The sequence below is a fragment of the Dromaius novaehollandiae genome, chromosome W (genome assembly GCF_036370855.1).
Source record: "Dromaius novaehollandiae isolate bDroNov1 chromosome W, bDroNov1.hap1, whole genome shotgun sequence".
Lineage (NCBI taxonomy): Eukaryota > Metazoa > Chordata > Aves > Casuariiformes > Dromaiidae > Dromaius > Dromaius novaehollandiae.
This window is the reverse complement of record NC_088130.1, coordinates 56,391,144-56,418,254: the sequence shown is the minus strand read 5'-3', so window position 1 is coordinate 56,418,254 and position 27,111 is coordinate 56,391,144. Positions and strand designations below refer to the sequence as shown.

Genomic DNA, 27,111 nt, shown 5'->3' with positions numbered 1-27,111 from the left:
TAACAATAGAAATGAGTTTTATTTTGTAAAAAGTTATAAAATGAATATTGTACAAAAATAAAGTCTGTAGAGAACTTTGGTTGATTAACACAAATGACTGAGACATAAATTGTAGGTGAAGTAAAAAACTCCAGAGAAGCACACTCCTGTTTTCAATAAGGTCTAAAAAAAATCACAAACTTTACCCTTTTGTATTTTGAACGTAGTGATCTGCTATGATTGCAGCCCCTTCAAGCTGCACAGAAAAATGCTTGGGAGCAAGTTTTCAACAACCAGTACTATATTCAGGCAATAAGCAAAAAGCTTATCTCTGACTGCTGCGCTCAACTGATCTGCTCAGCAGTGCAGCTGTGCCCAGGCTTAGCGGGGTTTTACTATGCAAAGTATGCAGATGCTGGTGATACTAGGCTTGCCATGCCCTGTCCCACACAGAGGTTACATGGGACGGTCGCAGTGCTGGATGGGGTGCTCTGCGCCTCGGGGAGGCCCCGGGGCAGGGCTGTGCCCGCGGGCTGGCACTCAGGCTGGCTCGGTGCCACCCACCAGCCCCAGAAAGCAGCGATGGTTGGGGCTGAATTACGTTTCTTACGTGTGGTACATCTTTTTATGTGTGTTGTGAAGTTTCTGGTGACGAGACCTTCCTCTGTGGTGCCTGGAGGGGCTCAGGACAAAGCGAACATGAAGAGCCACTGTGTGCATGGAATAAAAGCTGGGGTCATCATTTTTGTTTTTCAGCAGGAATTTTTTTTCCTATTCTTTTTGCGGGAGTTGATGCTTCACTTCAGTTGTTAGATATGTTTAGTGACCTGCACTGCTGCTGTCCTTCAGGAAAGAAATCTCCAGAACGAGAGCTTGCATTAAGGGTTAGATATTAATGCTTTTGCTGTATAACCTCCCTCATCATAAAGAAACGTTCTAGAGAGAAACTCACTGTTCTTCTGTGTGGGTATGATCCTGTAATGTTTCAGCAAATTATACAAAACACTTTGGTTATTTAACACAATTGTTTACTTGCAGGTTATATTAAATCCAGGACTAACTATAAGAGGGGTTTAACCTTTCCTATATGGAAATATGGAAGGAAAAACTTAAATAAACATAACATAAGAAATTATAAGGCTAAATGTGATTAATTTCCATTCGTCAATATTTATATGAGGTCAGTTGGCAAAACATGTGAAAAGAATGTGGCTACATTTAAAATATGACTAGAATTATTTTTTCTAACAAATTGCTAATGATGAGCCAAGTTCTGCGACCCTCGCTCGGGCGGAGCCCTTTTTGCTCCTGTACATACACGACCGTAGTGATTTTGAAAAGTATTAGTGAACAAGAAGAAGGGCTGCAGACTTTGGTACTACATTTTGTGAACATAACCAGGATTTTGTTTAAAAGAAAAAAAGGTAAAGTAAGTGATTTTTTGCATTCAAGTTAATACTTTCAAAAGCATGGACCGTTGTTCCCAACTTAATTGTCTCTCTGTATCTTCCAAGCACCTTCTACTTTGGCACCTTTGAAAAGAAACTTTAATAAATAAGGAAAGGAGACTCATTACTGACTGTAATAAATAACAATAACTTAATCTCAATAAATATCTTCTGTATATTTATGTCTCTGAACGGATGCATTGCATCAAGTAGTCTCTGCTCACTCACAATGACCAAATATAAATGTAGTTATGTAAGTGACATCAGTCCTTTGTAAACCAAAAGAAACATGTTTTGTGTAGGCCAGGACTTGCTTTTTCTCTTACTTTAGTAGGAAGAAGTGCTTAAAAACTCAACTTCTTTTCATAGGTAGCAGAAGAATGAAATCCTACACTTGATTGTTCTGAAGAAATATGAGATGGAAATAACCAGACTTAACCAGCAAGTGGAACTGTTTTGCTTTCTATTGATACTGGCCCTAGAGACCTTGAGCCTATGAATTTTGATATTTGCCTGATACCACCTTACTTTTGAGATTAATCTTACTATAATTTAAAAGTTGTCCTAAGTGCTTAGGAGCTGCCCTCCAATGAGCAATAGCGAAGCTGATGGCACAGCTGACAGGTAAGCTTGCTCCTCGGGCAAGCTCCCTGGGACGGATGGTGAAAGCTACAACACAACACGGCAGTGAAGGGTTGTGTTTTTAAGCACGTTCCTCATGGATCCAAGTCTCACCGATGGCAGACTGTGTCAAACAGGAAAGAGAGCGCACACGCCATCCAACCGTCGGGAACGCCACCTGAGCTTTTATTTACTTTCCCATCGGACTTAAAGAGCCTCCGTTTTTCTACACTGCCTCATGCCCCACTGGGCTCCCATGACCACTTGTTCTGCGTTCTTGGTCCTCTTTTCTCCGTTCCGAGCAGATGTTTCCTTGGGAACCTTGGTCCCTCTCTTCGCATTGTAGCAGGAATGCAATACTGGAGCAATCTCCAAAGCACAATAGTCAGACGCATCCACACCTTTTTGCGGAATGTTTTTTCAGTATATGGTAAACCAAGTTATCGTCCAAAAATGACAGGTCATCGTCAAAGGCTGTGGGTCTGCAACAAGCTTGCCTCACTTTGTCATTGACCAGTTTTTTCTTTTTGGTTAAATTTTTTAAAATTTTGTCATACGTGGTCTCGGCTGCATCACAGGATCCACTGCAATACCGGAAAATGAGCTCTTCTTTGGTTTCATATCCCAAATCCAAGTCAGTCACATTTAAATGTAATTCTGTTAAGACACATCCTCGATTTTTGCCCCTGTGATTCCTCCTTCCCTTTTTGCTGGAATTCTCTATGTTTGTGGCTGCATTTTGCCGATTTCTCTCCCGCCTAGAAAAAATCGGAGTTTGTTTATCTGGAGACCTCCTCAGTCTTTTAATAGTGGCTTGAATAAAGTCCACTACCTCATCAAACTGATCTGGATAATCCTCTGGCATATTAGCTGTTTGGGAAAAAGAGAAAATGTTTTGTCATATGTCAGTTGTCATCAAGGGAAATATGTCAATTTGCGGTTCAAAAACATTAGACACATGCGAGCTACCCTGTCCATTACTTCAGGGAACATACATAGCACACCCAAAAATCAGGGATAACGGAATGGTTCAGATCATAATGGAAACTTATTTAGGAACAAAGTAATGAGATATATATGTATCTGTGTAGGCGTCTCTTGCTTACACTTGATAGCATTCTGGCACATCTTTCAATATTGAATGAGCCCTGCCAAAATTGAGGGAAAGAAAACCATGGGTGGATGAACCAACTGTAGAGAGGTTATACAGGCACTTCCTAGCAAAGCAGCAAGTGAATGAGGTTTCTTTGATACATTTCTCTGCTTCTAATTGCTAATTGTTGTCTCTCTAAACCTGCAGTGGTTACTATTGCTAAAGCTACCTATCAATAAGTTTCTTGGGCAGGGCAAAAGGAGGAGTTTCCTGGGCTGCCACGCTGAGTTATTATTCCATCTGAATGCCTGTTTTTTAGGGAATAATTCCTAGAGCATTTGAAAATTTTCTCATAGAACTTCTGTGTCGTAAGATGCCAATTAGATTGAGTAGAAATAGGTCAGAATAGAAGTATAATGTTAATTTTCACAGGAAATTTATTAATGCATTTTCTTTCTATAAAGTTAAAATATCTATTTCATTTTGTACTTGATACATAGACTACCAGAGATAAATTATTCAACTAAATTAATTGTTAAAGTCAACGAAATGTTTTGACACTGGCAGAATGAAGCTCTTCAAGGAGGATGAAATTGAGCACATTTTCCTGAAATGTTCTGAGATTTCAACTTTTCATCATGATTTGGAATAAAATCACATTTTAAAATCTCAAAACTTCCCACAGACTAAATTCCTCACGTGATCTGCTTTAGTGAATGCAGTGAATTTAATGAAGGATTGGGGTGTCAGGACCCATGTCTATGTGCCTTTTCCAACTCCATGTCACAGTACTTAACTCCTGAGTGCCCACCGGCCTAACAGGCTGTGTCATGCACCCAGCTCTGTACGAGAGGGAGTCTCCGTCTCTAGAAGGACCCCTACAAATGACCCGGGAACTGCAGATATTCATCAGACCTGCAAGGAGAGGAGTGATCCCCAACACTGGGTGCCTACATCTAGCCACACAGCTGTGAAGGCTCATCAGGTTAGGTGCTGAAGTAGGAAGGGCTCCCTGTGGAATGACTCAGGGTCTAGTTTTCCTAACCTCTTTATGAGAACACGGGAGAGGGTAAAAACACCCACTGTCTACCAAAAGCCCCGCAGTAAGGGGCTCTGCAGTCATGCCTTTAGGTTTCCTCCTGGCCACAGCAGGAAGCCAAAGTGAGTGCTCACCTTATACCACTAGTTCAGCCCCTCCCTTGGGAGCTTTCTCCTCAGCCTGGGTGTGAGCAGAGGTGCTTAGAGAGGTGAAAAATACAAGCTCAAGCACCTCCCAGGGTACATATTTACATGTATTTCAGGCTAAACAAAAGTAGGTCAAGGGGATAGTTTGAGAGATCCCATCACTCCATGGTGGCCAACAACTTCGCAGTTAAGTTGCTGACCTAGAGAGTAGAAGCCCTGGTTTCTACTGGAGATGATGGATTTGAACCAAGGTCTTCTGGGTTGCTCTGAGCTCCCAAATAAATACAGTCATTTTAGTATCAAGGCTTGAGTGCGCCCTGGACATACCTGGAGGTTTGGATCCTTCCCCCCACCCTTTCCACCCAGTTTAAGAATATGGCCTTTGAGCATTTGTGTTTTATAGAGGCCTCCGAACAGATGTGTTTCAGGCAGACAGAAGAGCTCTGCGGGCTCTGACTGGCAGAACAGGGGGTGGCCAGACTGGGCTGGTTACAGGTGGCCAAGGGCAGCAAAGCCCCAGACTGGTGGTGCACCAAGCTGGGGAAGAAGTGCTCCCTTAGGGTGTTACTCCTCCTTTTTAGATGAACGTGAACAAGTGTACACCCTGCGCCACAGCTGTGCTCACCGCGGTGTGGGCACTACAACAGACAGGATCCCCTATAAGGGACCAGCTAGCGAACGCCTGCAGCCCAGCTGTGGTGGCATGGGCCCTGTTAACTGGAGAGAGGAAGATACAAGTCTGCCTCTGATTGCCTAGTGAAGGGGCACCCCTATGTCCTCGACAGAAGCACCAAATATGCGGGAGATGGGGTCAGAGGGATGTTAACTCTGTTTGTGGAAAAACTTGCTGAAACACAGTGCATATGTACTCGAGGAGAAGCAAGGAGCCCTCCCTGAAGCAGCCACATCTCAGAGGCCTCTCTCCATGATAAAATAGGGGTGGATCGGAAATAAACAATTTCTCATGGATGGCTCCAGCAAAATAACATACTGTAAAGGAGTGATAAAGGCAGGCTATTTCAAACCTTTGCCTAACAAGGATGATTCATGCAAGAGGGATCCTATAACGTAGAATTTGGGCCAGGGAAAAATGAATTCTGCTTTGTTTTACAGGTAACTAAAGGCAACAATCTCTGAGACCAGTGACTACAAAAAGATACAATGGAGGGACAGCTGCTACCTATACAGCTATATGGGACTGGAATAAGGCAGGACCCTGTGCCAAGCCCCATATTCCTGTGACACCAGTAATAAGGGCAGTCCTCTTCCACTCCTCTGTCATTACTGCTACAGCACATACCAAAATACCCACTATGAGCCTTACTTAGTGGAGGGAGGGTTAGCATGGCTAGATGTGTCCATTGGCTGCGCTGTCTGGCTCTGCTGCAGAGCAGGGTGGACAAGCAAGTCTGCCTACACCATATGAATACTGCCCTATTGCACAAGACCCAGGTGATGGCAGTGGGTGGGCTATGGTCCTTAGAAGCAAGAAGAGCTAGACCCAACCAAGCAGGATGACCCAAGAGGAGCAGCCACAGCCCCCATCACTGAAGTACAAGCTCAGTCCTGGCACAGGCATGGGTGGAGAGTGGACTGGCAAGGAGGCACTTGTTCTTGTTGCTGTAAGACTGGGTAGTTTCTAGGTTTCTCATGTAGAAACCTAGATTTCTTAGCTTATAACCCTGTAGCAGAAGGATGTGGCCCTAAGTAAGATTGTTCTAGCTGTACCATTCCCCCCCTCTTCCCTTCAAATTACCCCATCTGAGCCCTGCCCCGCTCATACTATCATGACTACCCCAGCCCACACCTCTGTTATGCACTCATGGATCCATCTTGTGGCAACAGTGTGATTCAAAAAGATATTGGCTGGGGAGAGCAAAACAACCACTTGGGAAACATACTAGGGTTTAATGAAACCCATGCAGCAGTCAACCACCAGGAAGGGGATGGGAGATTGTTACAGGGAAACTAAACCTATACATGGAGATTCTTGTTTGAACCCTTCAGCCACGTACTCATCCCAGGCCCACCCAGTGCTAGTGCAGTGAGGAAACTAAGCCTCCCCCACCTAAGAATGGAGAAACGAAATTATGGGTTTCCCTAAGAGATAACCCAACTAGACACATACTGCTTACACTGTTTTTGCAATTCAGGTGCAAAAATATTACCCCTACCCACAACAGTGATATGTGCAGGAGTCTGCCCTGGTTACTAACATTAGTTGTAGGGTCCCAGCACTATCCTGCCCAAGCGAATCTGAGTACACCCTGGAGGCTGGATAAAGAGGGGGAGAGGCCTTTTTTGTGGAAGGCGCCCCTGCCCAGAGCCCATGAGGACATCTATCCTGGTTTGTGTGTGATCACTACCCCAGCTGCGCCAAGGGAGCTAAAGTTGCTGAGAGCCTTCTGCTCTGTGAGTGCCTATGATACTTAAGGCCCAGCACATGCCATAAAAGAGTGATGGTGCTAAGGCAGTGTGTGGCTGTCAACATCGAATATGGCAGAAGCAGTAGGGAAAAAAGTAGATCAGATAATGAAGCCAATGGAGTACCTAACTAGAGGAGCCCAACTTACACACACAGACTTGCTGCGACCAGAAGGCAGGGTAATGCGCAGCACAATTGACCCCACTAATCTCTTTGGGACTCTAACATAACCTGTGCAGGAAGCATGCCAAGCTGTAATCTGGGATGAGGTGTGTGCTCAAGTCCAGGTGAGCCTAACCTCACATCTTGCACAGACACGGCATGACCTGAAGAGGAGTAAGTGGCCGACAGGTCTAACTGAGCCGGGGATCCCTGCTCAGCTACTCCCCTATGGCAGCATCAGGCCACTTGGGAGGTTCACTAGGAGGAGTGCCAGCACACTGAGTATGATGAATGCCAACTTTCATTCCCTAAGGCCAAAAAGGGAAAGTCTGGGGGAGTGGGAAAATATCCCACATGGGAATCCATATCTGTCAAAAGCACTCCTGAAGCGACCCCTGGTATTTGCAGACTACATCACTAGAGGAGACACAAGGCACATGAGTGACATTAGGGAATCTGTGAGAACAGTGGGCACAGAGTCCCCGCTCAGTGAAATGTATTGGACCTACTGGCCCTCGCCAGTGTCTGTCCACCTACAACCACATGCGTTGTTATGGGACTAGGCATGTACATGATGTTAACTACAACGGCAGCTGCATTACTAGGCTACCCAGCGAGTCCTTGCATTTTGTTGTAAGCAACCACACCCTCCATCCGTGGAGTCCCAAGCTAGTCATCATCAACACAACGGTGCACTTTTTGGCACCTTCCAGTTGGACTGCACATGTGCTCCAAATTCACTTTTGTAACTTAGCAATACAAGAGGAACCTCCAGCCTCTGCAATCAACCAACCTCTGGCTGGTACAACTCCGAATTGTTACACTATCCCACAAAGCTGAGTTTCAACACACACGCAACATAGTGGCCTGTGCTGCTGGTGCAGCATCAAATGTCGTTCGGACCCAGCAACCACTGAATCCCAGACTCAAGCAGTCGGCCTCATGCTGTTGATGAGATACGGCTTGGTGCTAATCCCTTGCTGCTTAACAAAGTGCAGTTATCAGTGTGACTACGAGCGCATCCACTAAGAGTGGCTTGCAGGGCTTTGAAGGAAACCTTGAGAGCCAGCATTGAATGTGAGTCGATTTAGGAGCTTATACCAGTCTTGCAGCTCAGGGAAGTACAAGATGCCAATCATGACTCAGCAGGGATATTCGGTTGTCCAAAAAGCATGGGTGCAAAGCCTGAGGGACTGAAACAAAATACTGTAAAAAAATGCTGAGGTAGGGCCCTAGGCAACGAAGGATGAGTAAAAATGCCAGAGGCAATGCAAGGTGTGACGGGTTGAAGCAAGACACTAGAGGCGAGTGCTATGAAAGCTACCAACAGAAATCATACATGGATAAGCAATAACCACTGACCATGGACTAAAGACCATGAAAGGCTAACAGACAGCAGGGAAGGTGGAGAAGATTGACAGCGGGACCACCCCAGTCTGACAGACAGTTGGTAGATGTGCTGCTGGGAAGCCGAGAGACATCCCCGCATCGCAGCCACCACCTGATGGGCACTTGCTTGTGGTAAGTAATTGCTGGGATTAAACGGGGTGGTTAGCTAAGCTATGGGCCAGGGAACATCAGTGCACTGATAGGGGCTGCCTTGGCATCAAATCCTCGTATGTAGCCTGAATAAAGCCAACTGATTGAGTGCCACAATCTGTTTTACTTAGGCACATGCTCCTCTCTGTCTCAAACACCATTTAAAACCCATTTTAGTCTCAGAACGAAGGTCAGCAGGCTGGCAGCTTCACTTCTCTAGCACACTGCAGTGTATGAATTGGCACTGACTTTGTGCAGCAGACAGCTTTCTTTGGGACTTTCACACACTAACGAAAAGCACATATTATTATCCCTACTTATAAAAATGCACAGGGGTGTGTGTGTGTGTGTGTGTGTGTGTGTGTGTGTGTGTGTGTGTGTTATATTTATACACACATACACACACATGCATACATATATATTTTTATAGATTTTTTTTTTTTATATATATATACATACACACATATATTTTTCAAAACAAACTAATTTACTGACAACACTTCTCCTTCTGGTGGAAAAGCTGAGAGAACAAACACATGACAGATTCCAGTGAAGCTGTAAAAATTGCTAGTAGAAAATGCTCAGATACTATAGCAATAAGAGCAGTATTAAAAAAAAACACTGTACTGAGCCATAGTCCCTTGCCCTTGGCTCCAAGGTGTGGAGGAATTAGAAATTAAAAATCTGAAGCCAACAAGGAGAATATAGTATAGTATAGCAGAGCATAGTATAGCCCACAGCACTTGCTCAGTATAGGTTAGTGAAGGCTGGCTCACACATACATGAGTGCAGTACACCTCAAAGTATGCACTCCCCGAGGGAAGGGAGCACGTGCACAAGGAATGTAACATCCTCCTTCAGGAGGCAGAGGGCTTCTGGGCATCTTGCTCACAGTTTCCAGTGCGGGTCCAGCATGGAAAAAGACCTCAAGGACCCCACCATGTGGGGGGGGGGGGGCTGAGACCTTGAGACAACCCCATCAGCTACAAAATGGTCCCATAAACACTCACAAGAATGGCATAAAGTCATGAGGTTTTATTTGGGTTTTACATCACATTTTTGAAAGTTGTTTCCTTATTTGAGAACTCCCTGGGGAAAAAAATCTCCTGAGGGCACACATGTAAGGGGCCTGCATGTGGGTGCATGCACGTTTCAAATAAAAAAGCACTCTGGAGGCTCGCAGTGGGTTAGGAACCAACCTGTTCCTCCCTGTGACAGAGAAGACCCATTTCCATGTCTCCAGAGCAGTCCCTCTCACTCCTGCCATGTTTCTATCCTGGTGAAGTCCTCTCCTCCAAGCATGGATCCCATCCTCACTAATGCTGAGTACGAGCCTGCTGGGCTTCTCCTTCCCATGGTGTTAAACCCCTTGCCCTGCTCTCTTCCCTCGTCTCTGTCTCTTTCCAGGGATACATGTGTTTTTGTGTTACCTCTGCACAGGATCCCTCTGGCAGTGTCCTGGGGCAGGGCAGAGGGGCGCAGCATGCACTGGCTGGAGCTGTGGCAAGGGCACACGTTGGGCTGCTGGTTGTCTCATCTCTCCTGCTCCTCTCGTCTACTCTCCCTCCTCTAGTGCCACTCTAAGCATGTGATGTTTCTAGCACCAGCTAGAAATAGGCAGAGCATTTTCCTCTGGTGACAACCAGAGGATCAGTCCACTTTCTAGCGCTGGGAGTATTGACATCAGGGTCTAAGGATGGAGGCTAGGATGGCTGCCCATGCGCTAGTCTGCCTCTTAGCATCTTCTCTGCCTGCCACTTGCAGCTGAACAGCTCTTGATCTGCCAGGAGTTCCTCACAGGATCAGGAAAGGCATAAGAAAGTAAAGAAGGAAAGAATGAAACGTCACAGGACTGAGGAAAACATGGTAGGAATTCAGAATACTGACCAGACTGGGGACAGAGCTGGTGAACGCCAAATGTCCAAACTTCCACAACTCAAATAAAAAAAGTCACAAGGCATTTAAAAAATAAGAATATTTCTAGCTTCAACTTGCTGTTCTGAACTTTCAGGGCACACTGAGCTCATACTTGTGACCCCAAATTTGGGTTAAGGGCTTCCCTCTTGAATGCAAGATAAGGTTCTCACAGCTTTACTGCTCTCTGCAGTCAGCAGCGTTGACATGCACGTCACAGAGCGCAGTGCCCTGAGCATTGCAAGAGCCACCGACACGTCTGGCCGCACACTTCTGCAGCCAGACAAGGCTGAGTGCTCACCATGGACCTGTGCAGACAGCCACCCAGAGCTCTGCTTCATGGTGCGCAGGGAAACGTGCCTAGTTCTGGGCATGTTCTCCACTGCAACCCCCCTGGAGCCTGCCTTTGCATTTCCAACTAATTAGAGACACCGTGTGCCAGCAGGACCTGGATCTGATGCCTCTGCTTTTTAGAAGAATAAATTATATAGTGTTCATATAGAACTTTTACATAACATAGGTCCAAATGAAGATCCAAACCAAATTTGTCATGTTCTCAAGAAGACAGTTTCCATTAAGGACAAATTTCTGTCTGTTCAAATGTGATCAAAATTACATTTTGTAAAACTAATCCTTTGATGTCACTAGCAACAGATTTTTTTTTAAAGCCAAGTATTCCCCCGCAGTGGCAGCAACCCAGCATGGTAGAGCAAGAAATCCTCAGTTTGAACCTGACCACAAATTGATTTCAGTGGGAACAGATGGATCTTCAGCTTTTGGAAAAAAAAAAACAAAAAACCACAGTCCCTCATTTTGGTGCGTGATTATGGATTTAAAAGGCTAACTGCAGACTCTTTTGACCAGTCTATCATGGTTTACAAGAAAAGCTTAAATCTATTAATTGCAAAACAGTGATTTACGTAAGTGTTTTTTTCTTTTTTTATCTCATAAAACTCAAAATTTTAAGTGATTAGAAACTGTCTGTACTTCGTGGAACAGAATAGCTTTGTATACTGATCCAGGAAAAACGTAATTATTTCACCGCAGTATCATCTTGCATTTTGCATATCCTGAGTTACAGTGATCTCGTAAATGCCACATAAGGTATACTACAAATGATAAAATGAGATTTTTGTTTTATATTGTAGCTTTAAATGCATGCATTTGTGGGACTGTGTAGTTACTACATCAAAATGTCATGCCAAACATTTAATACAATTACCGGGATAATATTTCACTTAAACACAGCTGTCTTTCAATTAGAAAGAATTTCAAACAGCAGCATTCAGACTTTTGTTTAAAATATGATTTCAAAGATCAAGGGGGTTAATCCAGCTCATTATAATGATAAGCACTATTTAGAAAATTCAACTCTAGATCTGTGTTAGGATCAAATGGCCCCTTCTGCAAAATCGGTTCTAGTGTTTTAAGCAGAGCCCTTCATAACTAAAACATTTTTATTTCTTGTTTTCCTGTTATTTTCAAAGTTTCCTCCAAAGTTATAATCACAAAGATGTTTCATCTTAGCTCATTTACTGATGGGAAATATACAATTACTGTGCATTTAATTATGACTGCAGTAAATCAGCCTCATATTTTGCTATTTATGACAATGACTCTGGTATACCATTTATCCATTGATTATTTTTATTTTTAGTCTGCTTTGTAGTAAGTTCCTCAGATACTGATAGTGGACAAGCCATATGCAAGCACAGAATCTATTCACACCACAAAGACATACTCCAGGAAACCCTTGGAGTAACCTGTTTGTGGAAGTGTGACCATAGTGAGCTTAAAATTACTAATGTTCTGATCATTCTGCTTTGTAAAGCAAAGAAGTGTGAACTTAGATAGGGATAAAACATTTATTTTATTGAAAATTTAATACTTTTATTAACAGGCCTTTCATGCATGCTTTGAACCAAAACCTTAGAAGACGCACTTGCCTAGTGGGTCGATGTCAAAACCAGTGAAAACCTGAACCTGAAAAGTTTTCAGGATTTAAACAATTAAAGTAACACTTTTCTGAGGAATGACTTTGCGTTGCATGAAAATCTGTGAGGCTAAGAGTGAAACAGAAACCAGTTGACTGTGTTCATTAGGAAATGGAGTATCAAAGACAGCAGGGTCAACTCATCTTTAAATATTTAATACAGTTCTGGTTCATTACCTCAGTCCCTGACTTGCCAGCTCCCCAGGAAACACTGTGTCCTCCCCTTGGACTTAGAAGGCCCTTAGAAACAGATCCTCTCCCCGGTGTCACTTGTCTTCCACCAAGGTACAGTGTTAAGTAACCTTGAGTATGACTCCTGAGCCATTCACATCAATGTTGGGTACAATAAGCCAATATTGGAAAAATGCGCAGGGTTAAAACTACCTGGTATGCTTATTCCTAATGGAGCAGCCAAGTTTTCTGTTTGCAGCCCACTAGCTAACCCTGGCATTTACCATACATCAGTGACAACGGCAAATCAGCAGGGTACTTCATGTTTTTCATTGCTAAGCTCAGCGTTTCCAGTGTCTGTCTCCCCTTGCATCCTCTGCCTGCTTTCTCACAGCTATGAAACTGAGTCTCCCCAGAAAACCTTGTTCTGTTGGTTCCCACCAGAACAAGGAAAATGAGAAGCAACAGGACCATCGTAATTGCGGGAAGTTGGGGGAATGGCCTGGTAACAGGGGAAAAGCAAGGCCAGGTGAACTGGATGAAGCACAGGAAGCTGCCTTGCAAGCTGACCTGTCAACAAGTGTTTCTTGTTCTCCATCTGGTTCAAGCAGGAGTCGTTCACAAAATCCCGCCTGACTTCAGGAGAACAGGACTGGCACCCAGCGCTGGGCACCTCTTCTGACCTCCCCAGGCTCAGGTGGGCAAAAGGCAGTCAAGCAGCAAAGGAGCAGCAAGGGGATATGATTTCTCCTGGAAATCAGAGCTTTGAAAAACCGGCTCTGAATCGCTGAGGAGCAGACAGCTTTTCAGAGGTCACTACTGCGATTTTGCTACAGCTACTGCAGTAGCTGCCAGGACCCTATCTGCACTAAGACTTTATTGTATGGGGCACGTATGGGATATTCAAACACACAGGAGATAGATAGTCTCTGCATCTGAAAAATTTACAGCATAAACTGTGTAAAAGGGGAGAAATCAAGTGGCCTGCCTGAAGCCAGTGACAGAGCAAGAGTCAATCAAACCTGAGTAAAGCATATCCCTGCCTTATTGCCCACGATGTCTCCTCACTGTGGCCTTGTACCACTCCAAATCCGCACCACACTGAGGTAAGTCTCCAGCTTCCTTAAATGACCTGGGTTTGTGCTTAATGTTTGGTTCTGCCCCATCCTTGCGAGAACCCTGAACGTATTACTGGGACCTGAAATCTGGGTCCTCTGTTCGCAACAAGCCATGTAGCCAGCTAACAGGCACAGAACCGAGACTTTAAGGGAGGAAATAGTGTTGGTGCTACAAGGAAATTCTCCTTAGTATTCCCAGTGAAAAAGCGATCCAGCCCAACCTGCACATGACACCAGTGAAACCCCACATTGGTCACACAGCCCCACTTCAGCACCAGCTCACTTAACATGAGCAGTTAGCAGAAATAACACCAGAAGTGTCACCTCAACGAAAGCTCAAGCTGATCCTAAGCAAGCATTCGCTATGGGGCTACTGAGTACCCGCATATACTGGATCTCCCTTTGGATGTGGTGGGGTCCCCAAGGAACAAACATAGGTAGCAAAGCAGCAGAAAGGGACCCTATCACAGTCTGTTCCCTGGGTCAGGAAAGCAGAGCCTTGCTCTATATAAAGCATTTGTGACGAAGCCTTCTGTGACAAGCTTTGCTGCTCTCAGATTTTGATATGACCTATAAATAATACACATTCTTCTATCATCTTTCAGTTCCTGTATTTCAACCTTTTTATAATAGGAACAATATGAAAAGTTTTAACATGCAAGTTTGGAAAATGTTCTCATCATAAAAATCACTCCTTGGCAGTAGGGCAGGTGCTATGTTGCAGGACATCTCATAGCGGGACGTGGGGACCACGATCTGTCAGACAGCACTCAGTGGCTGCTCAGAGATGGCCAGGCTCTGAAGAGCTCTGCCTCTCTCCCAGCTGCTAAGTGGGATTTATACCTCCTAGGCATAAGCTTCCTAAACGAGTAACTGCTGGTTTTGCCAAGAATTCTTATATGCTTGGGATGGGAGCAGAGGTAGTCCAGACATTTTTATACAGTGTTAGTTGGGTGGTGTGTGTGTGTGTGTGTGTGTGTGTGTGTGTGTGTGTGTGATGAGTTTGCTTGAAAAAACATTGCTGTTTGATAAGTTTCAGCATACCCGCTGTAACACAGCTTGGCTCAGATGCACAAAAACAAGTATTTTGATTTCAATATTTATTTCTTTCTAAGCTCGTTCCTATTCAACAATCATTTAAGCATTTGTACAAGTCCCATCGGCTTCGAAGAAGTGTATTTGCTGGTTTCGGTTTAAGTAAGTGTTGTATGGCTAGATACAGACCAAGGCAAAAGGTAAAATATCAGCTAAGTCATACAGTGGGGCTTTATTCCTTAAAAAAGTCCTGATATTTGAAATTTTTGACATTACATAATTCATTTTCTGTCTTTGATCTTAAAAACGGGCATATTGTAATCTATATTTTGTAACTCAATGCTTTGTTTGTACCTGCCTAATATAAACCTATTTATTTTATTTTCCCTCTCTTTTTTAGTAGGACCTGGTTGCCAAGATTCATTGAAACTGTTCCTTTGGTCCCCCTTCCCATATATTACGCATTCCAAAACTGCAGCTGTTTTTGGCTAAAAATGATCATTCTCCAGTGCCAATCATTCTACCAGCACTAATATGTTAGTGGCCTACTTAGATGTCTGATGATTCTGAAGATTGCTATGCCTGGAATATTTAGTATTCCTTATTTATTACTTGTCGTTAACTTATTATTTCAGAAGTAAGAGATTCCTCAACAATTGGAGTTTTGTGGGTTTTGTTCTGCATAAAAGTTTTAAGTTGCAGTTGGTGGTAGCGTGTGCTGGGGATAAGGACAGGACATTTGCACTAGATAGCTATTCCTGATTATCTATAGTTACAGCGGTTGGGACTCGATGATCCCAGTGGCTACTCTCAGCCTCTGTAACTCTATGTATTTTAAACCTACTCTGTGCAGTCCTAGCCAGGAACAGTATAATTTGCAAAGACTTTGCAACCTATCAATTTGAGGATCCAATTCCAGCAGGGAAATAATGCGTCCCCCGTTCATTCATCAACAGTCATTTACTCAGATGAAATCCTCAGCCTTCCAAGAAGGGGTTTTCAGCTTGTGCCCTGCAGGCCCTTAGCAAGGGGGTTCCTCAATTATACTTAAGAGGCCTCTGAAAGGTGACTAAGAAAAGCATGTTCAGATATATTAACTAGCAACCCACATCTGAAAAACATCAAACAGGATCCCTGCTTCCACTGGAAAATTTTTGAGGTTCCTAAGCTTAGAAGGAGTCAAACACATAACTTTAAACAAAGGCTAGCTTTTGCAATGAGACTAAAACTATATTCTCTTGCATTTCAATCATTTCAGTCTTAGGTCTCAGAACACCCTTCACGGGAGTATATTCAGCAGATATAGGTGAGATTGTGGAGAGAATGGTGTCTAGACAGGGCTACATGCTGTGGATTTCCCCAGATGTGTCCTGTTCTTTTTTTTCTAGATTTTTGTCCATGCAAAAAACCAGGATTTTGAATCTGGGGATCGCTGAATGTCTATAAAACCTGGGCATGCTCATGCAAACAGACTTTATATAGGCTGACACAGTGACATATGCACACGCAGTCTGACAGTGGCTGGATGCACCAGTTTGACTGCATACACACAGATCAAACGATGCAGTGTGGCTCCTGTTCACTATGTTGGATATCTCTAAGAGGCACTGGATTTATTGTGCATGGGCAGGTCACCTCTGTAGCTTATGGCTGTCTTAGACTAAAGTGCATATGCTACACAGTATGTGTTTTGAGGAGGAAAGCCTGGACAGAAATATGAGCGTTCTGGTTCTTAACAGTGAATATGTCTAATAAACACTGTAGAGAAAGAAACACGTTCATATGGAAGTATACTTTAATACTGACTTTGCCTTAAAGAGCACTATAATATAACTGTTTATTCTAGATACTTCCTATACTAACGGAAAATGTTCCAGCTAAAAGCAGTTACTTAACATTGAATAACCCTTTCGCAGGGGTATTAAAAATGTTTACAGAGCTATAATGCATGTATAACATGTCATGCTATGGTATATCATACCAAAGGGGTGCCAGCAACAAACCACGATCCAGTGGCCGTGGAGATCCTCAGCCATTATAATGCAGAAGAACATCTTTCTTTTCCTTCTTTTAGGAGGAAAATGCCCATGGTGAGATTTTTCATTTATTTTTACATGCATACTGCTAGTTCTTACTCAAGATGTCTACTGTTGATCACAAGACTATATATCATGCTCTGCCATCTTATGATACTCTAGTTCTCATATCCCTGTTGATTGCAGTTATACAGGGGCAAGCAGTTACAAAATGTATTTACTGGGGGGCTCATATAAGCCAAACCTAGTGTTTGGCTCCATCTGCACTGTCACACTTTCAAAATTGCTGGCTGAGTTTGGATGTAATGTGACTTGAAATTGTTCTGATTGCGGTTGCTATTACAGCTAAATACGTCCTTTCCTCAGTAGACTGTAGCACGAGTAAAACAGAGAAAAGGTTTTCTGATTTTACAAACCCCTACAGCTACTCTTCTTCCTGTGAAATAAGCTGTCCCATGAACACTGTTGCCTGCAACACCTAGAAACAGAGGATTCATCTCAAATGCACTACATTCATGGAGGCTACTGTCACCCGTGTCCATTCCAGTAAAAAATGCAGAAGCCTGCAACTGTCAATACTCTCTTCTATCTCTAATTACTGACCTGAACAACAAAGGTCAACACACTACACCTGATCAGCCGGGGAGGTGAAGACCTTGCCTATAACCTGGAGCGAGGACAGGTTTCAAGCCAATTTGAAGGAGATGGAATAGCTTCAGGTGACCTCAGGGCACTTTGGAGAGAAAGCAATCCCATCGAACAAGAACACATGAAAGTGTCCAAGACCTGGGAACACAGGTCTGAGTTCCAGCAACATATTTGGCTGCCCTGAGAAGTTGGACTTGATCTTGCAACCCTACTAACCACCATTCCTGGCAGAATATTAGAAAATTGTGCTAGATGGGAAGAGGCATAGTGCATACCTTAGCATGCACTAGCTGCTCTGCACTCAGCCCATGTGTGGGTCGCTCTAGGGACAGCAGCACACTCGTCTTGGAAAGCATGCAGTACCCAGCACTGCTCCGCACCCACACGCTGCCCTGTGCAGATGAGCTAATGTGGGCTAACTATGATGAAGCTTGACCACTTTGGGAACTGCCACCTGCAAAGGCGCTTGGTGAAGTTGTCAACAATCAGTATACACAGAGAAATTAATACACAGGAGGTCCACTAGCAGACCAATTGACATGCTGTAAGCATGCATGCATGCATGCTCACGGCACATTGCCCTCTGCTTGTAAAAGAAGCCTCTGGGGGGGAGGAGGAGGAGGTCTACATGGCGTAGACATGATGCCTGTTGGGTACATTGTTCTAACTCTCTCCTGCGTTGAAAGGTGTGTGCCACCAAATGGAGAGGAACAGCTATGTCATACGCACTGACTGTGCTTACTGCAGAACAAAGTGCTGCCGCAGCGAGGAAAGCAGCGCCACAGCTAGATATGATCAGCCTTGTAGGCTCTGTGTTTCCAGGATACAGTCCAGACACCACACATTTTAAAATCAACTAAAACAGCGCAAAAGTGAATCAAAGTATTTCCCTGCTTTCATACAGCTGCCTTTCTGCAAGTCTCCCCTGACTCATCAGACTTGGCAGTCTAGCTGACAGAGGAGTTTCTAACTTTTGGGCATGGATACGGTACTGCTGTTGTGTAAAGATCACAGAAACTCCATGGGTTTCCATGCATTTCTGTTGTGAAGACAGTACTGCTTATTCTCCCCTTGCAGCCAGACTCATCTATTTGTGATCTACATAGTTAAGAGATCAAGACCAAATCATCAGCTTTTCTTGAAATGACTATCCTAGATGATAACCTATGACCCATCTCTGCTTGGCAGAGACAGGGCTTGTACACTGTAAGTAGAGATTTTTTTTTCTATTGACAGTAGCATAGCCCAGGTAAAACACAGGTTGTCTTTCTTCCCACTTGTTTGCTCAATCCACAAAAAAGGAGGAAACACTGAGATGTTTTTGATGCTAGGAATAGACAAGACTGCTACTGCTACCTGCCTTCTAGATTTGCCACAGAGAAAACAGCTTATGAGGAACCACATCTCCAAAAGTAAGTTTTAAGACAAAAGTGGACATTGTAGAAATACTTCAGCCCTGGAAATAGGGAGCCCTAATGTTCTCTGGCCCTGCCAGCTTTTGCCTGAGCTACAAACTGACTAGTGCTGCTTTCTTCCTAACACTCCCTTCTTCCTACAGAAGTGGTGTTGAACAAGTCTGTGTGAAGGTGACTGGCACAGCTGCCTGAAAAAGCACATCTTTGGGTCTTGTAGGATTGTTCAATGCCCAAGTAGCTACCCCTCCCTGCAGCACATTCTGGAGAGGAAGATCACAGAGTTGTAAAGGCTCTGCAGCACTTGCAGCCTGGGGACCTGGAAGGAAGCTCTTTGGGCCACTATCCCCGTGAGGAGGGGCTGAAAGGATGACAGGGGGTCAGTCACTGAACTGCAGAGACTCAGCTGGCAATAGAGGAGGTGGCACCCAGGAAAAGACTCTGACAGGGGGAAAACGAGAGAGAGAAAAAGAAATACAAGAGACTAAATACAGAAAGTCACAAGATGTGCACTTGTGTGTGTGGGGAAAGACGGCAGAGGAGATGAAGGGGGCAGAGCTGACAAAAGAGGAACTGCAACACGGAGATTCTCCCGCATGTCGCCCCTAAGCTGCATCGTTGCCCTGCTAGTCCGGACGAACCAGAGCGGTGCTGCCCCTGGCTGGAGATGTAGCAGCCACATGAAAAGAGCATGCCTCCAGGCAAGGAGATAGAAACAAATCCCGATTACTGGATGCTCTCTGCATGCTACAACAGCTAACCAGAGAGGGCTGAGCAAGGGCAAAAGGAGCAACCTCAGAGCTGCACTTTTGCCTTTGCTAAGTGAACACCTCTACGATTTATGTGAGTATTTGGCACTTATTGAGTCATATTAACTCCTACTTTAAAAAGCCACCAGTGTTAACGTAACAACCACATACCACTGTGAAAATGCTGTATCTGCTATTGTTGGAGACCTATTATTAGAGAGGCATTATTATCTGTCATTTGGATTGTAAGCTGTCTTACTGCGAGCTGGTTCGTGTGGATTTGTCTACATCAGGTTCCTCACCCCTCTCCTGTTATTCTTCTGTAAATTTCCACGCGGACACACTAATTTCAGAATAAGGATTCAAGGAGGGTTTAATGAAACGCAGCAGCATGCCAGGATGCGTACAGTGCCTAACACCACGGAGCCCAATCTTGATCAGGACTTCTGCCCTCTACAGACAGTAAATAATTGTATTGGCGAGTCCGAGCATGGAGAGCAGGGTAGGGTGGTGGGGAAGGAGGTTTCTGTGCCTGCATTGCTAGGTGTATGTACCTGACCCTCCTGTCGGCTCCTTAGCATACAATTATATTTCCCATCTTCTGGGTTTTTTCAACCAAAGGGATTTTATGACTGCCTGCAAGGCAGAGCTGGAGGCTGGGGGGGATAGGGGAGGGCACTGCCACTGCAGTTGCCAACCCCCCGCTTTGGTGGCTGACTTGACCTGGAGCTGCTGCCTCCAGAGCAGTCAGTGGCCCTGGCTGGGGGAGAAGTGGGGGTGCAAAGGGGGGATCCTGTCCTCACCCGGAGGCCTGGGCAAAGGGGAGCAGGTTTAGCAAGACAGACAGCAGCGGCTACGAAGGGGAATGTTTCTTACAGTCACTGTGCACAGCATAGGGAGGCGGCAGGCTGATGGGGGAGAGATCGTCTTCAGGCCCCTCTACCAGTGAAGGGGGCCCCTCGGGAGGCGTCTTACCGGTGGGCAGGGGCGAGGTGGAGACCGTGTTGAACAGCACCACACAGACAGCCACAACATCCCATAACTTCATCTTAGATCTCCTTCCAACACGGGCCCCTGGCGGAGAGGAGAGGCAGGGTTAGGTTGCGGTTGGCTGGGGGAGCTGGTGCGCTCCCCCCAGTCCTGTCCCCTCCCTGCCAGCCCTGAGACACCCAGGCCAGGCCTGGGGACAGGGCAGAGGGGAAACAACCTTTGCCTTCGCTCATCCCTCCCACCCCAGGCCCTCTGACACCCATTGCCTCCCACAGGTGACGGAGATGGGATTTTCCCAGTGAGAGAGGGAGACAGAGGACCGTGCCCTCTGCAGCCTCCCCAGTTTGGCGGAGGGCCACCAGCCCCTCTGTGCTAGGGCTCGCCGCTCTGGGGGCTAGGGCTGCGGGCCAGCAGGTCCCGGGGGGCTGACTCCCAGGTCAGCTAGGGACTGGCCGTGTCCCCACGTCGGGCAGCCAAGCCACATTGTGCACGTCCTCCCCAAGCACCCAGGCAGCGTGCCAAGGTGGGTGCACCCGGGCCGGGTCAGGGCAGGGTGGGCCAGGCTGGCAGGGGGTGCGGGGCCAGGCAGCTCTGCAGTGCTCCAGGCAAACTTTCCCTTTTTCTTTTCATTTCCCTGTCCTCTCGTTCCCCCTCTCCTCTCCTTTTCTTTTCCCTCTCCTCTCCTTTTCCCTTTCCCTCACCTTTTCCCTTTCCCTCACCTTTTCCCTTTCCCTCACCTTTTTCTCACCTCTCCTTTCCCCCTTCCTCTCCTTTTCTCTTTCCCTTTCCTTTTCCTTTTCCCTTTCCTTTTCCCTTTCCTTTTACTTTCCCCTTTCCTCACCTTTTCCCTGTCCCATTTTCTTTCCCCTCCATTTCCCTTTTCCTTTCCTTTTCCCCTTTCTTTCCTCTCCCTTTTCCTTTCCTTTCTCCCTTTCCTTTCCTCTACTTTTGCCTTTCCGTTTTCCCTTTCTTTTACCTTTCCGTCCTTTCCTTTTCCTTTCCGTCTCCTTTCCTTTATCCTTTCCTTCTCTCTCTCCTTTCACTTCCCTGTTCCCTTTCCCTTTTCCCCTCCTTTCCCTTTCCCTTTCCCTTTCCTTTTTCCTTTCCCTTCGCTTTTCCTTTCATCTCCTCTCCCCGCTCCTCTCCTTGCTTTCCCGGTTCCCCACCCGTGCCTGAGCCGGCGCAGGCACCTCGCCGCCCGCCGCCCGGGGATGACAGCTCCCCCCGGCCCCCCCGGTCCCCCGGCGGCAGAGGGCAGTGTCCGGCGGCCCCGCGGCGGCTGCCGCTGCCCGCCCGGTGCCCGGTGCCCGGTGCCCGGTGCCCGGTGCCCGGCCCGGGGGGGCAGAGCGGCGTCCAGCCCGGCTGCCGCGGAGGGGGCGCAGCCCCAGCGCGGGGATGCGCGGCGGCCGCGGCTCTCCCGCGGGGCCCCGCGGCACTTGCTGCCGGTGTCCCCCGGGCCGCGGGGCGGCTGCGGGCGGCCCCGCGGAGGGCGCCTGCCCCGGCCCTCCCGCCCCGGCGCGGCCCCTCGCCCGGCGCGCAGCGCTCGCCCTCACCTCCGAGCTGGTCTCGTCGGACCCGAGACGGACATTAACGCCAGGACGCCGAGCGGCCGGATGGGAGATGCATGTGGGCCAGGTCGGGGGCCGACCGCCGGGACCCTCCTTGCGCGGGGGGGAGGGGGGCGAGTTCGCAAGTCTCGACGGAGGCAGAGGGGAGCCGCCGGCACAAGCCCCGCGGCCTCCCCCGCCGCCGCCGCAGGTGCTGTGGCCGCGGCAGGAGCGACGCCGCGGGGTCTCGCCCCGCTCCGGCGCCGGGGCCGCGCTCAGCAGCGGCGGCAGCAGCAGCCCGAGCCGCGGGGAGCGCCGCCTGGCAACGAGAGCTGGCTCTGGGTGCTGCTCTTGGGACCCTGCCTGGAAATCTGAGAAAGACACTCCATCGGCAACTGCGGGGAGTCAGATGAAGACATCAGGGCTCCTGCAACGCCAGCTGGTCCAGGCCGAACGGGGAGCCGCGCACCGCTCGGGCACGCACGCCGCGGCGGGGGAAAAGCCCCCGCTGAGGAGGGCAGGGAAAAATGGAGTGGCACGAAACAGCCGCCCTCGGCCCGCCGGGAGGGTCGGCGGCCGGCGCTGGGGTGTGCGGGGCCGGAGCGGCGGCGGCGGCGAGGCGTCCTCCGGTCGGGGCTCCCGTCGCGGCGAAGCCTTAGGTCCCAGCGCGGCGGCGGCGGCGGCGGCAGGCCGGGCCGGGCAGCGCCGCTCCTGCGGCCCCGGCTCGGCGTGGGCGCGCCGGCTCCCCGGGCGCCGCCGGGGCTGCGCGGGGCGCGGGGGCGGCGCGGGGCGAGGCGAGGCGCGGGGGGCGCCGCTCCCGCGGGCGGAGGGGAGCGCGCAGCCGGACGCGCGGACGCAGGGGCTTTGCCAGGGCGCCTCTGCGCCGCAGATGGATTTATAGGGCCCTTTGGCAGTGACGCGCCCTCCGCTGATTCGCTTTCAGACCCAAACACACGCTGGCCCCCCGCGCCGGACCCCGCGGAGCCTCCAAATATCTCCCGGCTGAAGTCACCGGCCCGACATACCGTGCGCTGCGCGGCCGGCGGCGCAGGGCGCCGCGGCTCCCGCGGGCCCCCGCGGCGGCGGAGCCGGCCCGGGTAACCCGACACCGCGCCCGGGGGCGGCACGGCCCTCCCCGGCAGCGGCTGCTGCGCGCTCGCATCGCGCCCGGCGCCCGCAGCGGGGCACCGCGGGCCGCCGCTCGGCACGTCGGCTCGGCCGCGGCGGCCGCCCCTCGCTCGCCCCTCGCAGGTGCCGGCGCCGGGAGCGGGGGGTCCGCCGGCCGCCGGGCCGGCCCCGCCGCGGGGGGACGCGAGGGCACCGCCGCGCCGCGCTGCGCGGCCCCTGCGCGCCGGCCGGGCTCTGCGCGCCCTGGGGGGGCGGCGGCTTCGCTCGCCGGAGGCCGCAGCAAAGCCGCTGTAAACAGTCTCGGCTTACAGCCCCGCTCCTTGTATTTATGACTCACCCAGTTGTCCGGAGGTATGAGGTCTTCATGTCGCCGGTGCTATGAAGTTAACGCGAGCGCAGCCCGGGCAGGAGGTCGGGGAAGAGCGCGGGGCTTGTGCGGCGGCCAATAAAGCACTCTGCGCTGCCTTGGGCTTTTTTTTTTTTTTTTTTTTTTTTTTTTTGGTTGGGGGTATTTGGGCGGGGGGCAGGGATCGGGGATGCAGCCGCGGAACCCGAGGAGAGCGGCTCGCTGCCGGGGATGGCCGTGCCGGGAGGGAGCCGGCCGCGCCGCGCCGGCTACGTGCAGCGCCGAGCGCCGGGGCCCCCCCGCACGCCGGGCTGCCGCGGCGGGGCGAGGCCCCGGCGCTCGGGGCGCGACTGGGCCGGCGGCCGAGCTGCCGCTGAAATTATAACCTGCCCGCGGATTTCCTGCAGCCCCCCGGGGCGTGCGGGTGGCTGCGGTTGCGGCTGTGTACGCGGCGCGTCCTGCTCCCCCGGGGCAGGCGGCAGCCCCGGCTGCCCGGGCCGCCTGGCCGCTGCCGGGTCCGGCCCCCCATGGGGCGGCTGCGGGCTCCTCCTGGCCGCACGGGCACCGGCCCCGCCAGCGGCACCGGGGCTGCCCTTCCCTCGCTTCGCCTCCCCTGGGCCACCTCCTTCGGCCGCATGGCCCTTCCCTTCCCCTTTCCCTGCTCCTTCCCCTTCCCCTTTCCCTGCTCCTTCCCCTTCCCCTTCCCCTTCCCCTTCCCCTTCCCCTTCCCCTTCCCCTTCCCCTTCCCCTTCCCATTCCCTCTCCCATTTCCTTCTCCTTTTCCTTCCCTTTCTCCTTCCCATTCCCTTTCTTTTCCCCTTCTCCTTCCCCTCTTCCTTCCCCCCTTTCTCTTTTCCTCTCTGCCCCATCCCTGGGCCTCCTGCAGGACGGGGATGCGGAGAGGCGGTGAGACCCGCTCCCCCTGCCCACCCTGGTGCTGCACAGCCCCTGCACCCCGGCGGTGCCTGGCTGGTGCAGAGGGGCTTTGGGGTGCGGGAAGGAAGAGGGGCGCAGTGCACCCTGCGCGCGGGGGCCAGAGCCTGGTGTGTGGACACCCAGGAGGCTTGCTTGCTTTTTTTGTAAGCGTAAAACATGCAGAGGCACCCAAATATCCGGGTCCGGAAGAGATCTCGGGCCGAAGGGCTGAGGTGACGCACCTCGCTGGGCGTCATGGGACAGGGGTATGCTCCCCGTGCCAGGCCCCGCAGTGTCACCGTGGTGGGAGTGCTGAGGGCTTTTAGGACATGTTTGTCTTCATCTGCAATTCGGAGGGGTCTGCTAACGTCATCTGGACGGGCTGTCAGAGCAAATATTTTCTGCAGGAGGCATCTTCTAAATTTCCATCCGATGACAAGACAGAGAGACGAACACAAACCTCCCCCACGGCGATTCGCTGGGCAGCATGGCTTTTCCATCGCTGCAGTCGTGAGCGTGCTACAGGGAAAATCTCAGAACTGTCTTGCACCAAATGGGGGATTTGATGAAGGGAATGGCATTCCTAGGGCACGTGTGTCCCACTCTACAGGAGCAATGGATTCGCTACTCAGAAATAATGCCTGAATGGATTACTTTACTAGGTTTTTTAAAATTTCAGGCTATATATTTTCATAATTGTGCAGTTTGGGGAAAGATCTATTTGCACAATTGAGATTTCTCATAAAAACAGCAGAGTAAAATACTCCCATAATATAGTATCTCCCATTGTAAGTTTGAAAAAAGTATATGTAAGTATTCACTTAAAAATCATCTTAACTTTTTTCAGTGCAGACAATTCAGTGATAGGCACCTGGAACAAATGTTTCTGAAGTATAGCTTTGTTACGGAAAACAACAAATTGGTGAAACAATGACAAAGAGCTGTTAAAAAGAAATTGTGTATATGGTATCTGTACAGCGAAGACACAGACATCTGATAAATGCATCTGTTTATATACATCTGCATGCCAGAAAGTGGACAGGAGAAGGCGTTACAAAAAGCAGCGGCTGGCTTGGCTCAGGGAGATTGTTCGCTTTGTGCTATCTCCGTGAGGAAGGTTATTTATGTGTAGTTCTGAGGCGAGCGATTGTTTTAAGCGCCGTATACACAAAAAGCCATTCACAGCTCACAACCTGAGCAGGGTAGACAAGGCTAGAAGAAGGGATATTAATGTTATGCCTGTATTAGGGGTAGGGCACTGAGACACATTGAAATTAGTGTCTTGGTTACCCAGTTAACATGGAGCAAGACAGAAGCCGTAGTATTTTCACTAAAAGACCATCCTAACTGAACCTCTACTGCAGATATTGGATGAAGCGAGCTCAGTGCATTTTTTCTTTGCACAGGTTTTATGTCAGTACAAAGCCACTAATTTCCTTACAATAACACGAAGAGATGAAGCTGAGACAGAGAGTCTCTGTCTGTAACACTGCGGGAATTTATTTTTCTTCACTATTAAAAATTGCTGAAAGCCCAGTTTTTAATGTATGCATTATTCACATGTCACATGAGCCACAAAAGGAAATGTTATGCAGATGTCTGAGCTGCACTAATAGCATGGTAGAAATAAATTCAGAGTAAACCTGTTACTTCTTAATCACAAAAACAATGTACCTGCCTCTCCCTCCACCACCATGGCGAATCTCTTGGTTAAGGAGGGTTGCTGAAAGCTTTACGTATTGTTACTTTGTGGAAACTAAAGTAGCTGCTGGAAATTTTCCCTGGTTCTATTAAAAGCTAAAAAAAAATATAAAAACCTGAGAATCGATTACATTTTTCTGTAGAGATCATAAATTTTTAAGCACAAGTGTTTAGGAGCTGCTTGAGAGAAAACTTTTTTTGGTGAAGAAGTAAAAAAGGAGAATGGCTGACAGAAAAAAACAGGAAAAGAAAAATGACCGATTCAGACCTAAATAAAGTGTATCTTTACATTGCAAAGGTTGCCTATTTTAAAACAAGCTAAAAAGCTGCTTGACATTATGCAGTATGGTCTCATTTTTTGTTTATACGTGTCAACATGATGTATAGAACCCTTAAGATGTCGAGCGCTCCGAATTGTAATTTCTAAGTTACCTTTGAAATATGAAACATTATTTTCTATTGACAGTCTGATTGTTCATGCAACAGGCAGTCGTTTCTTTGGTATTAGCAGAAGACAAGCTTGCACTGCTGTTGAAGGCAGTTCCTTGGGAAGTCATCTCAGGAAGAGGAAATGTACAGAGCGGTTGTGCGCTTTGGGAAGCAGTTGTTTTTCGGGCTACAGCTGTTCTTCGGGATGCGGTTGCCTGATCCTGTACAATGCCGAATGCCCTTAATCATCCTCGGACCCTGCAGGAACTCCTTGCAGGATGGGGCCGTTGTGATGAAAGTCAGTTTTGAGAATGTATTCCCCCTCTTTCGCTTCAGATGATTAAGGTTTGTATGAGTTCATGTGTTTCTGGGACATGAGTGGTCATTATGGTTTACCACAGAGATTTAATGCCAGACCTGACATTCCTGCATACCACGATACGTGTATCAAGGTGGATCAAACAGCAGGCAAGTAGTGAGACTTTAATTTAGATAAGAATCAGAGTGCAACCATGGCACAGATTTCC

The 27,111-nt window shown here is 48.3% G+C and overlaps 1 protein-coding gene across 3 annotated transcripts; it reads right to left on the bottom strand.

Annotated features, from left to right (window-relative positions):
* On the bottom strand, window positions 1-23,678 carry LOC112983581 (glial cell line-derived neurotrophic factor). 3 transcript variants are annotated; one of them, XM_064500207.1, is made up of 3 exons: window positions 23,531-23,678; window positions 20,405-20,602; window positions 1-2,918 (listed from the first exon to the last, which is right to left on the bottom strand). In XM_064500207.1, exons 2-3 carry the CDS (start codon window positions 20,574-20,576, stop codon window positions 2,434-2,436), a joined length of 657 nt encoding a protein of 218 aa, XP_064356277.1. In that variant the 5' UTR covers window positions 20,577-20,602; window positions 23,531-23,678; the 3' UTR covers window positions 1-2,433. The 3 variants fall into 3 exon arrangements, with proteins under 3 accessions (XP_064356277.1, XP_064356276.1, XP_064356278.1); XM_064500206.1 differs by lacking the exon at window positions 23,531-23,678 and adding an exon at window positions 22,072-22,132; XM_064500208.1 differs by lacking the exon at window positions 23,531-23,678 and adding an exon at window positions 22,072-22,132 and having other exon boundaries at window positions 20,504-20,602.
* Window positions 23,679-27,111: the final 3,433 nt, after the last annotated feature.